The 13,124-nt window shown below is 45.0% G+C and overlaps 2 protein-coding genes across 2 annotated transcripts; one reads left to right on the top strand and one right to left on the bottom strand.

Annotated features, from left to right (window-relative positions):
* Positions 1-675: 675 nt before the first annotated feature.
* SMIM27 (small integral membrane protein 27) lies at positions 676-2,907 on the top strand. Its single transcript, XM_035141091.2, has 2 exons — positions 676-963; positions 1,903-2,907. Exons 1-2 carry the CDS (start codon positions 919-921, stop codon positions 2,011-2,013), a joined length of 156 nt encoding a protein of 51 aa, XP_034996982.2. The 5' UTR covers positions 676-918; the 3' UTR covers positions 2,014-2,907.
* A 1,700-nt stretch (positions 2,908-4,607) lies between these two features.
* Positions 4,608-9,461, bottom strand: NDUFB6 (NADH:ubiquinone oxidoreductase subunit B6). The gene is made up of 4 exons (XM_035141090.2): positions 9,173-9,461; positions 6,988-7,080; positions 5,939-5,983; positions 4,608-4,757 (listed from the first exon to the last, which is right to left on the bottom strand). The coding sequence occupies exons 1-4, from the start codon at positions 9,407-9,409 to the stop codon at positions 4,692-4,694; spliced, it is 441 nt and encodes a 146-aa protein (XP_034996981.1). The 5' UTR covers positions 9,410-9,461; the 3' UTR covers positions 4,608-4,691.
* Between the last annotated feature and the right edge of the window lie 3,663 nt (positions 9,462-13,124).

Raw genomic sequence — 13,124 nt, 5'->3', positions numbered from 1 at the left:
ATCTAATGTCTGTCTGTCTATCAGCCATAATAACAAGATGAAAAAAATCTTTTTAAATAATTCCAGTGGCACCTTAAAGATCAACTAAGTATAAGCTTTCAAGGTATGATCTTTCGTGTGTGTAATACTGTACACACTTCGTCTGCAAGCCAGTGTTTCTCTTTTTTGGACTACGATTCCCATCATCCGTTGCTACAGGTCCTGTTACGGTAGCTAGGGATAATGGGAGTTGTAGTCCAACCACCACGGGAGACCCTGGTTAAAGCCATGCAGATATTGAATTTAGATCAATCAATCAGCGAGCCTTCCTAGCACCATTTTTTTTTTTAAAAAAAGGATGAGTGGGGAATCAAAGGCTTCCTATATAGAAATCGTTTCCCCAAAGGCGCCCGCCGTGGGTCCGGGGTACCGCAAGCGAGCGGGGAAGCGAGGCTCCCTCCTGGCGCCCGAACATCCAAGGAGCATCTCTCCTTGGAAGCAACCCCCGGAGCTCCACGAAGCTTGCTCCCAAATAACTGGATAGCAAGCGTTTTAAAGCTGCGATCCTATGCACAATTTAGCCCGTGAAGGAGCGCCGCGCGGGACCTTAAAGCAGCGCGATGTTATATATGCATGCTGAATGCTTCTTCAGGGAAGGGAGAACTCGAACCCAGAGCGAGGCGTGCTCGGTGGGAGTTGAACCCCGGGACTGGTTCTCTCGGCAGGTTTGCAGCCGTCGGCGCTTCTCCTGCGCGGGAGAGAGTCCCGATCGCGCGTGGGGTCGCGAGGAAAGGGCCGCCCTCGAGCAACGGGACGGGTCGAGAGCTCTGCCTCCCTTAAGGAAAATGGCTCCCCGGGACGCATCGGCTGGTTCCTTTTCCTGTTCACGCAACTTCCCCGAGACTCCGCTGCGGGTTGCGAGTCGGAGGGAGCGCGAGAATGGCGCAAGTCAGCCGGCGGACGCTGGAGTGGATATACTCGCTGGTAAGGCGCCCGTGGCGCTCCTGTTGCCTTTTGGCCTCTTCCATAACAAGCAGGGTGTCAGGCTCCTCCTGCGTCCTTCATGGCAACGGGAAGTTTGGTAGGCGGCGGTTTTGGCTGCTGCGATCCTGTCCCGTGTCCACCACCGCTGAACTCGATGAGGTTGGTTGCTGTGCAGACAGGCGCATGATCCTGCATTACTGGGCTGCAATCCTATGCATGTTTCTTGGGTAAGCAGGCCAAGGGCGCATATGCTGCAATTCACAGAATTGTAGAGTTGGAAAGGACCCAGAGGATCATTCTAGTCCAGGCATCCCCAAACTTTGGCCCTCCAGATGTTTTGGACTATAATCCCCATCATCCCTGACCACTGGTCCTGTTAGCTAGGGATCATGGGAGTTGTAGGCCAAAACATCTGGAGGGACGCAGTTTGGGGATGCCTGTTCTAGTCCAACCCCAGTGAAATACAGGAATTAATTAATATACAGCTGTCCCATATGGGGATCAAACCTGCAACCACGGTGTTATTGGCACCAGGCTCTAATTATAATGTAAGTTTTTCATTTGGAGCACTGGACCCAGCTGCGGCCAGTGAATCCTGAGAATTGTAGTGTAAGGGAGCAGAGTCGTTAGGAGAGCTCTGTTCTCCTTGCAGAAATACAATGTGGTGGCTTCAAAGTTTCCCTTCCCAGGGAACTCTGGGAATTGCAGCACTATGCGCTGTATAGGGGTTTCTCTAACAACTCCTGGCACCCTTAGCAAACTACGGTTCCCAGCATCCTTTGGTAGAAGCCATGGCTATTTAAAGGGGTTTAATGCATTTACTGCTCTAAATGTATGACACAGGGCTGCTTAAGAGAAGCCATTTTATTCTGCTTGGAAACCAGCTTCCCATGTCAAATGTAAATGTCTATAAACACTGTTTTATTCTGCCTTTAACAGATTCTTCTCACCATTGTATTGCTTTCATGGGGATATGTCATTTATGCAACACGAATAGCAGCCAAATGGCAGCTGAAGGAAGACTACCCCGCAGAAACACAGAATCTGTGAGACATTCATTAGCAAAACCTTCCCACAAGCCATGCAGCGATGTGAAGATATCCACAGTTGTTTTTCGTGTGGCTGGAATGAGCTGTGAAAAGAATCTGAATGCAAAGATAGCAAGAAGATTTACAAAAATAAAAATACTGAAACTTCTCAAATAAGGATTAGAGCAATAAAACACCTGGAAGGATTTTATGTTCTCAGTCAACAAAAAAGAATGTTCTCTTTTCACATGCCCGTCTCTGCCAACATCAACTAAGAATACAACTTTAAAGAGTTCAGATTCCTTCCATCTCACTGATTCAAATACACTTATTTCAAGCATGAGGCTTTAGGTTGGCATGCTAAAAGAGCCTGTTTTAAATATCAGGATCACTTCTGAACATATTTTATCAGCAAACCTGATTTATCTATCACATGTATAGTGAAAATGAATGAAATCCAGTAGTTTTTCCAGGCTTTCTAATGTCTTTTACTTTCTGAAATCTAAAAAAAGAAACTGTGCAGTGCTTAGTGACAAACTACCATCTGGGAGACAAAGGTTCAAATCCCACTCAGTCATGACGCACACAGGGTGAAACTTGGCCATCCTCTCAGCCTAACATATTGGCTGAAGTTTTGCTGCTGTTTTGTAGCACTACTTTTATAGGTTTATTTGTATGCATTGCTCTTCTTTCGTATTTTATACCATCCTTTATGCTTTTACATTTTCTAAGTCACTTGGCGGTGGTTTGTGTGTGAATAATGAAAGGAACAAATAATAACCCAGAGCTGTTGTAAAGATGAAATAAAGAGGTGAACCGTCTCCCACCTTGAGCTGCTTGGAAGAAATGCAAGAATAAATAAAATTCCAAATCGCTTCTCCCTCCTTTGAGAAGTTCTTCTCCCAAGACTGAGCTGATCTTCCTTTTGTCACAACCAGTCTTACCTTCAACCTGAAGTTTAGAATTTATCACTGTTTACTAATCTCTGTTCGGCAGCGATAGCATTCAGTGTGGTCTTCCTGTCTGTTGTGAGAAAATTCTGTAAGAAGAGTGTACATAGCCTTAGGATCACCATTGTATCTCCCCTTTCCACTTGGGTCAATGTGGCAATTGGCCCTGATAGCCAAGCAACAAGGGAGATATGCCATACCTAAGAATACTCCACTAATTTTATCTCCATAGGATTGTAGGTTGAATGACAAACTCATTATTTTAAGGTGGAGAGGTCACTCCTTAATTCCATGTTCAAAACAGCTCATAGAATTCTACTGTTGAAGCAATAACTTGGTAGCAATGCAGCTGTAAATTTTTCCACTGGATTTATTTCAATAAGACAGTGATCATATACATGGAAGTGTTTTAACAGCCCAGACACAGAAGTGTTGGAATGTCTGAAAGCAATATAATCATTAATATTTACAATGCAATATCAATAATCTATTAAGAGATTAAAGGTGAGTAGTAACAAAATGAAGGGTTATTCTACTTCTGAACAGTACGTCCTACATTCCAGCCAAAGCTCAATTTTCCAATGAATAATCTCAAATGACAGTACATGATTTTGAAGAAACATTCTTACTCCTCCCCATCCCAATAGTTTACATTGTTCTCAATTACACAGAAGTATATGCTTAGCAAATCCTTGTAATAAAATATCTAGGTAAAGAGTCCCCTGACCATTAGGTCTAGTCGTGACCGACTCTGGTGTTGTGTGCTCATCTTGCGTTATTGGCCGAGGGAGCCGGCATACAGCTTCTGGGTCATGTGGCCAGAATGACAAAGCCGCTTCTGGCGAACCAGAGCAGTGCACGGAGACGCCGTTTACCTTCCCGCTTGGAGTGGTACCTATTTATCTACTTGCATTTTTGGCATGCTTTTGAACTGCTAGGTTGGCAGGAGCTCACCTCGTCGCAGGGATTCGAACTGCTGACCTTCTGATCAGCAAGCCCTAGGCTCTGTGGTTTAACCCACAGCACCACCTGCGTCCCCTTAATAAAAAAATCTACCTTACAATTAAATGGAAGATCATGCATAATTCTACACTTTATAACAGGGGGCAGCAACCTTTTTCAGCAGGGGGCTGGTCCATTGTCTCTTAGACCTTGTTGGGGGCCGGACTATATTTTGAAGGGGGGGAAAAATGAACGAATTCCTATGCCCCACAAATAACCCAGAGATGCATTTTCAATAAAAGGACACATTCTACTCATGTAAAAACACGCTGATTCCCGGACCGTCTGCAGGCCGGATTTAGAAGGCGATTGGGCCGGATCTGGCCCCCAGACCTTAGTTTGCCTATCCTTGCTAAGGTCATTTTTAAAGGGTTATTGATTTTTTTTATGGCAGCATAATTTATATGTAAATATAAAGTGTAGCTTTAGTTTCTTTTCCTGTTTGGCATTGTTCAGGTATCAAATGGGTTCATTCTGCCATGTTTTTAAATGCTGGTTAAAGTGTTTAGGGTATTACACTTCATGACCTGAATAGTTTTAACTGAAAGGTTGAAGCCTGTCCTCTCCCCCCCCCCCAATACAAGCCAAGCTGCAGTCTCTCCTTGGCCTGCACAGCAAGTCAGAGAAATAATCTGTTTATTTCAAAAATGAAAAGTCAGACTAGTAGTCTGGAAGTCACCTTTATTGTTAAATTTGATACATCCTGAAGACAGACACGTGTCTGCGGTTTTCAAAGTTCTTGAGCCTCTTAATGATGGCTGCCGGGTATTTCCAACGGGGGAACGACTTCCCCCGTCTCCATAATTATGTCACCCTAAAAAGTTAAAAGAAATCATAATTCTTGTTGTAACATAGTTATTTTAGACACCGAATAAAGTACACATCCTTCAGTACCAATTTTGTTCCTATTTCTGTACTGTACATTTTGGAAATATTTTCCTGCAAATCAGAAATTCCAACTATATAACTGGTTTACTAAACTCAATCTTTCAAAACCACGTTTACTTTGCTATACAGGCAATTCTCGACTTATAGGGGGTTGCATCCTGGGGATAGCGCCTAAACCCAAAATCGCTTATAGACCAAATCCACTGGGTTCAAGGGAGGGTGGGATTGCCAAAGTATTTTTTTCTTGGGCACCTACTCCCTTTATTTTTTTTTAAATTTCCAGGTGCATAAAGCTGGATGTGCACAAGTTAAATGCACATTAAGATGCGAGTTACCTGTACAATAAAAAACGAAGTCTTCCTAGAGCAGAGAAATAAGTATACTCCAAACCTGCTATCTGTGAGTGAAAATGCTCACTCTGGAACTGTATTTCACATACCAGGAACAGAGAATGACTCTTGTGTATTTACACCAGCCCCACAGAAACAACAAACACAGTTTTCAGGGGCCCTATACACGTGGGACGAAAGGTTGCAGGGGGCTGGATGAGAATACCCTCATGGTCCTTCGAGCTCTACAATTCTATGACCTATAGGTAAAAGTTTTAATATGTGCTACTGGTTTTGTGCAGCCCTTCAGAAGCTGCAGCACGGGGTGGAAGGTTGGGTAAAGGTAAAGGGACCCCTGACCATTAGGTCCAGTCGTGACCGACTCTGGGGTTGTGCGCTCATTGGGTAGCCAGAGGGAAAATCAGACACGGCCAGAGCAACTTCCCTTTGTCCAATAGGATACCTTTCAGTCACACAAAAGCCATACGTTTCTCTATACAAACACACAACTCTCCTGATCCTTCGCCAAAGCAAGCAAAAGGGATCACCACGGTTCATGAACATATTTCAGCCTGGCATAAGCACTTGAAACCGCAGAGCAGGAACAGTGATGTATATGGCCTGAGAGGCCATAACACAGAACTGGAACTGGACAGAGAGACCCAGAGGCCCCGACTGATCCCTCAGGTCTGAGGTTCTCCACTCCTGCTCTACGTAGTTACTTTATTAATTCTTTATACAGCAGACTGCCAAAGGAATAAAAGCAAATTTTACTCACTGGGTATAACTTGGGCTTTGTCTCGACTATTCCGTATGGCCGACGCTGTGAATGAAAAGAGAAATCATAAGGATTCCAAGGGAAGTCGCCATTCTGGAAGCATTTGTTATACCCTGTCCTATCTCAATAGCTTTTCAGTCCCTTGTAGCTTGCAACTATTTTGCTATGCCAAAGTTCATTGTGCCCTCTTAAGGGAACCGAGGTCCTCCACAGCTGGGGGGGGGGGGGAAGGGAGGAATCCCAATAGAACGCTTCACTCCCATGAACAGGAAGATGCAATCTGATCTACGGCATTCGCACAAAATTACCGGTATATGTACTTGTTTAGCTATTTACACTGCACTTTTCTAGGCAAATCACCTCCAGAAAGCAGCTTAAAAGTATAGCAAGTATACCTACAGTTTCCAATTCAAAAGCAACAGTATATATGAGGAATCTTAGCCAGTCAGCCGTATTTTTTAATGGCAAAAGAATCAAAAAAGTTTGACTATATTTTTCCAATACACCAATCCCCCCTTGCACTGTGTGGCTAAGCACCTACTGAATGTACTGTTAGTGCAGTCAGCTTTGACAATCTTGTTAAGCTGGGTGGGAGGAGAGCAGAAAAGGAAGGAGCCTGTATGGTGCTTCATCTGCCAACCAGTAACTAGCAATGTCAAAGCTCACCATGCGGAAAATTTGGAAGGTTTACAGGCAGCGGCTTGGCCTTGGCTACTGGATACAAAATGTTCTGTTGTTCTAACTCCTGTTCCCCAAAAGGGAAGAGCACCTTTCAACTCCTTAAACCTGGGGGACTGGAGTTAAAACTTTACAGCCAAGATGTTGCTGGAGGAAAATGATGTCACAGAGACAGGGAGTCCAGCCTCCTGGGCTTAGGAAATTGGCCATCTGTTTCTAAACAGCAACCTAAGATTTTCAGCAAAAGACAGGTTGGGGATGTGGAGAAAAGGATCCCACAGAAAAGGTGCCTATATATATTGTATATCCATAAATCTATGCTCATGGCTAGGTCCCAGAGCTGTATTACCAAAATGCTACAAAATACATACCGCTAGGTGATACTTGGTGTAATAGTGGACAAGCCAAAAAGGAATAAGGAGCCGATATACAAGAAACTTTGAAGCTTTGTAGGTTTTGAATACCTAAAAATAAGCAGTTTTTTCTTATTAGTTCCTGACATCTTAAGAACTTTGATATAAACAATATTTGTTCCCATTCATAAAAATTAACACAAATAGTTTATGATTAATTCATGCCAGACTTTGGGCTACTTTGAGTGCCACAATATATCATTGTTAGTCATAAGTGGAACAAACTCCAGCAAGCCTTGGGGTCACAACCTCACATCTTCTTGTCCAACACAGCTACAAGAAGTTCCTTGGAAGATAAAAGCAGCTTATAAATGTAATAAACAAATAACTGCACACCAAGCGAATTGGCAAATAAACAAGATGCGTAAACAGGGTTGTTGAGAGGATGAAACCCATATGCACTGCCTTGAGCTCATTGGAAGATAAATTATTATTATTTATTAAATTTGTACCCCACCCCATACTCTCAGGGTGGTTCACAGGATATAATCACAATATAAAAACACAAAAATACATAAAACAAAAACCACCCAAGGGAGTTTATAAATGTAACAAACAAATAGGTAACTACATGAAACCGCTGGGTGGGCTTATCTGGAGGTTTGGAGTACATTGTCAGCAGTATACTGATGACACTCAGCTCTATTTCTTCTTTACATCTGCAGGAGGCAGTGGAAGTTCTGGATCAGTGTCTTGCCTCAGTAATGGACTGGATGAGAGCCAACAAACTGAAACTCAATCCAGATAAGACAGAGACTGTTAGTGGGTGGTTCCCTAGAGCGGATGGGTGGGAGATCGCCTGCTCTTGCTGGGGTTACACTTCCTTTGAAGGAGCAGGTTCGTAGCTTGGGGGTATCCTGGATCCTTTGTTGTTGCTTGAGGCTCAGGTGGCCTCACTGGCTGGTGACCCAGCTACACCCCTATCTGGACAGGGATAGCCTAACTACTGTTGTCTATGCTCCGGTAACCTCAAGGTTACATTACTGCAAGGCATTATACGTAGGGCTGCCTCTGAAGACAGTTTGGAAACTTTAGCGAGTGCAGAATTCAGCGGCGGTTTGAGCATATTACACCGATCCTGGTCTGAATGCACTGACTACCAACAAGTTTCGGGCCCAATTCAAAGTGCTGGTTTTGACCTATAAAGCCTTAAACAGCTCAGGACCACAATATCTCAAAGACCGCCTCTTCCCATATGAACCTACCAGGACCCTGAGATCATCTTCCGAGGCCCTCTGTGTGCCTCCTCCTCAGGAGGTCTGGATGGTGGCAACATGAAAACGGGGCCTTCTCTGAGGTGGTGCCCCACCCCATCTCAGGGCAGTTTATAGGATCAAATCACAACATAAAAACACAAAGATACATAATTGAAACAAAAACACCCCAAGGTGGTTTATCAATGTAACAAGCGAATAAAACAACTGCGTGCTAAGCGAACTGGCAAATAAATGAGTAAAATGAACAAATAGGTAAACGCAGGGCTGGATTGAGGTTTGATGAGGCCCTAAGCTACTGAAGGTAACGGGGCCCTTTATATGTCCAGCTGTCCTTTGTCAACAACCAATTGTCACTGTTTTTGTGTGTTGACTTTATGCTATATGGTAATTTATGGACCTAATGTGTATCTAAAGCCATTTGCACTTAACAAATAGGAGCCCACACAACACAAAACACTGTTGCTGTATGTAGGTTTTATTTTACTTGTTTTTTATCTTATACTTTTGGAAATGTACACCCGGTGGGTTTTTTCCCTTTACATTTTTTGGGGGTCCCCCAAGAGAGTGGGGCCCTAAGGTAGAGCTTGTTGGCAGGATGGAAACCACGTGCACCGCCTGGAGCTCCTTGGAAGGCAAAGGCGGATCACCGATGTAGGAAATCAATGAATAAATCCCTGCGCCCTAAGTGAGCTGGCAAAGCAACGGTGGGCCAAAGGACCAATACAGGCACCCCCAACCTGTGGCCCTCCAGATGTTTTGGCCTACAACTCCCATGATCCCTAGCTAACAGGACCAGTGGTTGGGGAAGATGGGAATTGTAGTCCAAAACATATGGAGGGCCGGAGTTTGGGGATGCCTGGACCAATACCTAAACCCGCGAGGAGAGAATGCCTCCCTTCGGCTCCCCTCCCTCGCCGCCGCCTCACCTGCTGCCTCCAGAACCCGCCAGGCTTGAGGAATCCCTCCCAGAAGCCTTCCACCAGGCCCGGCTTCCTCGGGGGCAGGACGGGCTCCCTGGGGCTCAGCTCCTGGTCCTTCAGCCAGCGGCGCCGCAGCGCCCTCAGCTGCTCCAGGCGAAGCTTCTCGTCGGCCGTGTAGCCCATCACCGTCCCCCGAGGGACCACCCCGCCGCCGCCGCCGCCGCTCGGAGGAGCCATCGCCATAGCCCTTCCGCTCCCGGCCCCGCCGCGCGACCTTGCCCGGTAGCGGGCAGCGGGCAGCAGCACGGCGACCGAGGGGCAGGAAGTGGCGTCACCCTCGCGCGCCGCCGCCGCCGCCGCAGGACCCCATAGAGATAGAAAGGGAGGGAAAGTGTAAAGTGACACACGGTTTCATACTTCCGGCAGTGCGGGTTGGGTTCTTCCTCCCAGTACTTTTTAATGTGGTTTTTTTAAAAAATAATAATTAAAAAATGATTTTGTTGAGAATCCGCAAGCAAAACTCAGTAACCGTGAAAAGAAAACCCAATAACGTCTTTCTATCCGATTTTTCAGAACGTTTGCGTAGGAATGGTTACAGGTAGGTAGCCGTGTTGGTCTGGATCGAAGTAAAATAAAAAAATTCCTTCAGTAGCACCTTAAAGACCAACTAAGTTTTTATTTTGGTATGAGCTTTCGTGTGCATGCACACTTATCTGAAGAAGTGTGCATGCACACGAAAGCTCATACCAAAATAAAAACTTAGTTGGTCTTTAAGGTGCTACTGAAGGAATTTTTTTATTTTGCGTAGGAAGTTAGCATTTTGCCCCGGAATCTACGGCCTCTCCGCTGCTATGCATGCATGCATGCCTCTATACTTTTTCTGGCTCTGGGGGGCGACGCCCTATCTTGAATCCGGCAGTAGATGATCAGAGAGCCAAACTTTCCCGTATATCACCTAAAAGAGCCTCACTTGAATGTCTGCGGTCTCCTCCCGTATTGTATTGTATTGTATTATTGTATGTTAATTTCTATTTTATTTACGTCCCACCTTTTAATTTAATTTAATTTAATTTAATTTAATTTAATTTAATTATTTTATTATTTTATTTTATTTTCACCCCACCTTTCTTCTCCAAGGAGCCCTGATTAGATTCAAATTCATGGCTTCACCCGCAGCCAGACTTGCTTTGGTTTAACATCAGATCATCACTGATGTGTTGGGTAGGCTTTCTTACGAGTAGGCATGGTTGGGCTTGAGCTGTTTAGAATGGGGGAATGAGCTGGATTTGCTGAACTATCGGGACGTGTTGATAAATGGATTAGAACATTCATCCATCCTTTATTGGCATAATTTAGACAATAAAATCATAAAAGAGAAAGAAATAAAAAAGGGGTGGGGTGGGGGAAATCCATAAAAAATTGGCAATAAGAACCAAAGGTTGTAGCGACCCTTCAGAATGCTATAGACTTCTTCCCTCTGTAAGGATATGTTATTAAAAGATGCAGTGGGAGAGGGCTGCTTTTTCTTTTTGAAATAAGAGTTTTTGTTGCTGCAGAAATCAGCAGCCAACTAGCACTCTAAATGAGCCAATGTAAAGTCAGAATTTCACTTCTTGCTCCTATACCTGCAATCATCAAGTTTTGCATATTATGTACATTTTTACACCGCTGAATTGCAACCAGTATTTTCATGATGGTTTTTAACTGGGGTAAGCCAGTAAAAGGGGCCATGTTTTGCTTAAAAAGATAAGTTTTTTTAAAAAAAAACATGTCCGTTAATTTCTCCGTCTGTTCCCAACCTGGCGCTCTCCAGATGTTTAGGATTGCAAAACACGACGACAGCAGCTCTTATTTGAGAGTAAGAGGCTGCAAGCAGTACAGGCTCTGTGAGAAGCACAAGATCCAGATGTCATGATTCCAAGGTACATGACTATGCAAGAGGTTCTGATCCAAACAGAAGCTACAAAGGTGTCCCAACAGTTGACACAAGGTTTTAAAGACATGGCGAAAGCTCAGTCATGAGACTCTGTCACCCTAAAGGACTGTTACACATGCGTCTAGGCAGATGCTTCTAATCCCACCTATGGAGGTGATGCCTGGTTCTTGACCACAGTATTGTGCTCTGCAGGAGGGCCAGTGGAGCGAGCTGGCAGATCTGATTCCCCCTCTCCAATATCTAGAATCCCAAGGGGAAGGCCACCATCTCTGGGTGCCAGCCTGCACCCCTGCTCCTGCTCCTTGCTTCTCTTCCATCTGGGTCAAAACATGCCAGAGCCTTATGGAACCAAGGGGTCTGTGATAGAAAACATTCCTTGAACTGTTTCTCCTGTGCATTTTCAGACTGTGTTCCTTGGAAGCTTATCAGCAGGTCCCCAGTTAGAAAATCAGCAACCAGGGGCAGGTTTTCTAAACCACAGCTTGCCCACCGCCGTGGACACTCCCCTGCTTGCAATGCACAGCAATGTCAGGAGGTATTAAATTTGTATTTAGGAGTGCGCACTAAACTTTACCATGTGAATGGAGCGTGTGTCCTGGAACATGCACCAGAATCCTTTGCAATCCAATAACATGGAAAGAGTTCCCTAAAGGCAGAAAATTGGAAAGTCACTGTTCTACTAGAGAGCGAGTCAACATCTTTAGTTATTTGATCTATGGAGAAAGTCAAATAAATAATAATATTCTGGGGGGGGGGGTCCACAGTGAAGAGGAAATAGCTGAACACTGCTCCATTTTGGCAAAAGGACATGCCCTGCCTCCACATTCTACTGGCTAGAGATACTGTAATCTGTGTGCATGTGTATTTATAGATGTACATATGCATTTGTGTGTGTGTGTGTGTGTGTGTGTGTGTGTGTGTGTATCCATAGAAATTGCTGTTCGATGCAGAGACAGAAACTTGGAAGAGAGAGAGAGAGAGCGCCAAATTTGGGCTCTGGAAGTGAATGGCATTTTGTGGCGTTTCTCCGGAGATCTGATGTGGAAGCGATGGACTTTAGGCGGCTGCATATTTGGAAATAAAGTATAATGTTACAAATACCACAGAGCAAAGGAGGCCTCTGGTAGCCTCCTTTCTAGAGGAAGGCAGACATGCCTCAGAGATGCATCCCCGGAACGTCTCGCCATTCAGAAAGTGCAATGGTATATTGCAGTGCCACAGAGGAGGCTGGCAAGGCAGAAGGGCAACTCTTGGGATTGTACGATAGGAACGCTGTCCTTGTGGTCCTCTGCAACATTGCAAGGGATGTCTGGGAGCACCTCTCGGATCAGAGCAGCAAGACTGTGTGGCCTGTGCCCACTTGAATAACTCAGCCCTAGTGTTTGCTTTCCCTCCTTTCCTAAGAAGACTTTAAAACAACATCTTCCATAGCTACTTTTTTTTTTTTGCAATTGTATAGGTTTTTGCCTGCCCAGAATCTACACAGTCTGCTTCCTGGACTGCACACGAGATCCTGGTGTATCCTTTGTTGAGGAAGGCAGAGTTTTGGGGGACTTCCAGAGTTCATAGGAATGTTCTATAGTCAGAGAGTATACTTGTCACACCCCTAGAAGGCAGGTGATTGTAAATAGCATCCTTAAGCCGCAATGCTATGCACCCTTAACTGGAAGTATGCCCCTGGAAGGTGTTTCATTACTCAACGGAAGGTGGCGGCGGCAGCAGCAGCGATGGAGAAGTTAGACAAGTGGCTGTACAGGATCACAAAACTGTAGAGCTGGAAGGGAACCCAAGGGTCATCCAGTCCAACCCCCTGCGTTGCAGGAATCACAGTTAAAGAATCCCTGGCAGATGGCCACCATAGCTGCCAAGTTCGGGCCTGAGAAATAAGGGACTGGACCGGAAGTAGCAGACCAGAAGTAGCGCTGCCGCCATTTTGGAAGTGGGCAGAGCATGCTCAGAAGCTACTTTTGATGCTGCTCTGGCCTGTTCCAAAATGGCCACCGCACCAGAAGTCACGCTGCA

Source organism: Zootoca vivipara, chromosome 16, assembly GCF_963506605.1.
Source record: "Zootoca vivipara chromosome 16, rZooViv1.1, whole genome shotgun sequence".
Taxonomy (NCBI): domain Eukaryota; kingdom Metazoa; phylum Chordata; class Lepidosauria; order Squamata; family Lacertidae; genus Zootoca; species Zootoca vivipara.
The sequence above is the reverse complement of the archived record's forward strand: the minus strand, read 5'-3'. Positions and strand labels throughout refer to the sequence as shown.

What these genes read in the sequence shown, in the direction of transcription:
- SMIM27 (XM_035141091.2), top strand. Translation starts at nt 919, where the DNA reads ATGGCGCAAGTCAGCCGGCGGACGCTGGAGTGGATATACTCGCTG. An exon ending in TGGAGTGGATATACTCGCTG is followed by an intron (nt 964 to 1,902) that starts GTAAGGCGCCCG and finishes TGCCTTTAACAG; the next exon opens with ATTCTTCTCACCATTGTATT.
- NDUFB6 (XM_035141090.2), bottom strand. Translation starts at nt 9,409, where the DNA reads ATGGCGATGGCTCCTCCGAGCGGCGGCGGCGGCGGCGGGGTGGTCCCT. An exon ending in ACACCAAGTATCACCTAGCG is followed by an intron (nt 5,984 to 6,987) that starts GTATGTATTTTG and finishes TTTCATTCACAG; the next exon opens with CGTCGGCCATACGGAATAGT. An exon ending in CAAAGCCCAAGTTATACCCA is followed by an intron (nt 4,758 to 5,938) that starts GTGAGTAAAATT and finishes TTAACTTTTTAG; the next exon opens with GGTGACATAATTATGGAGAC.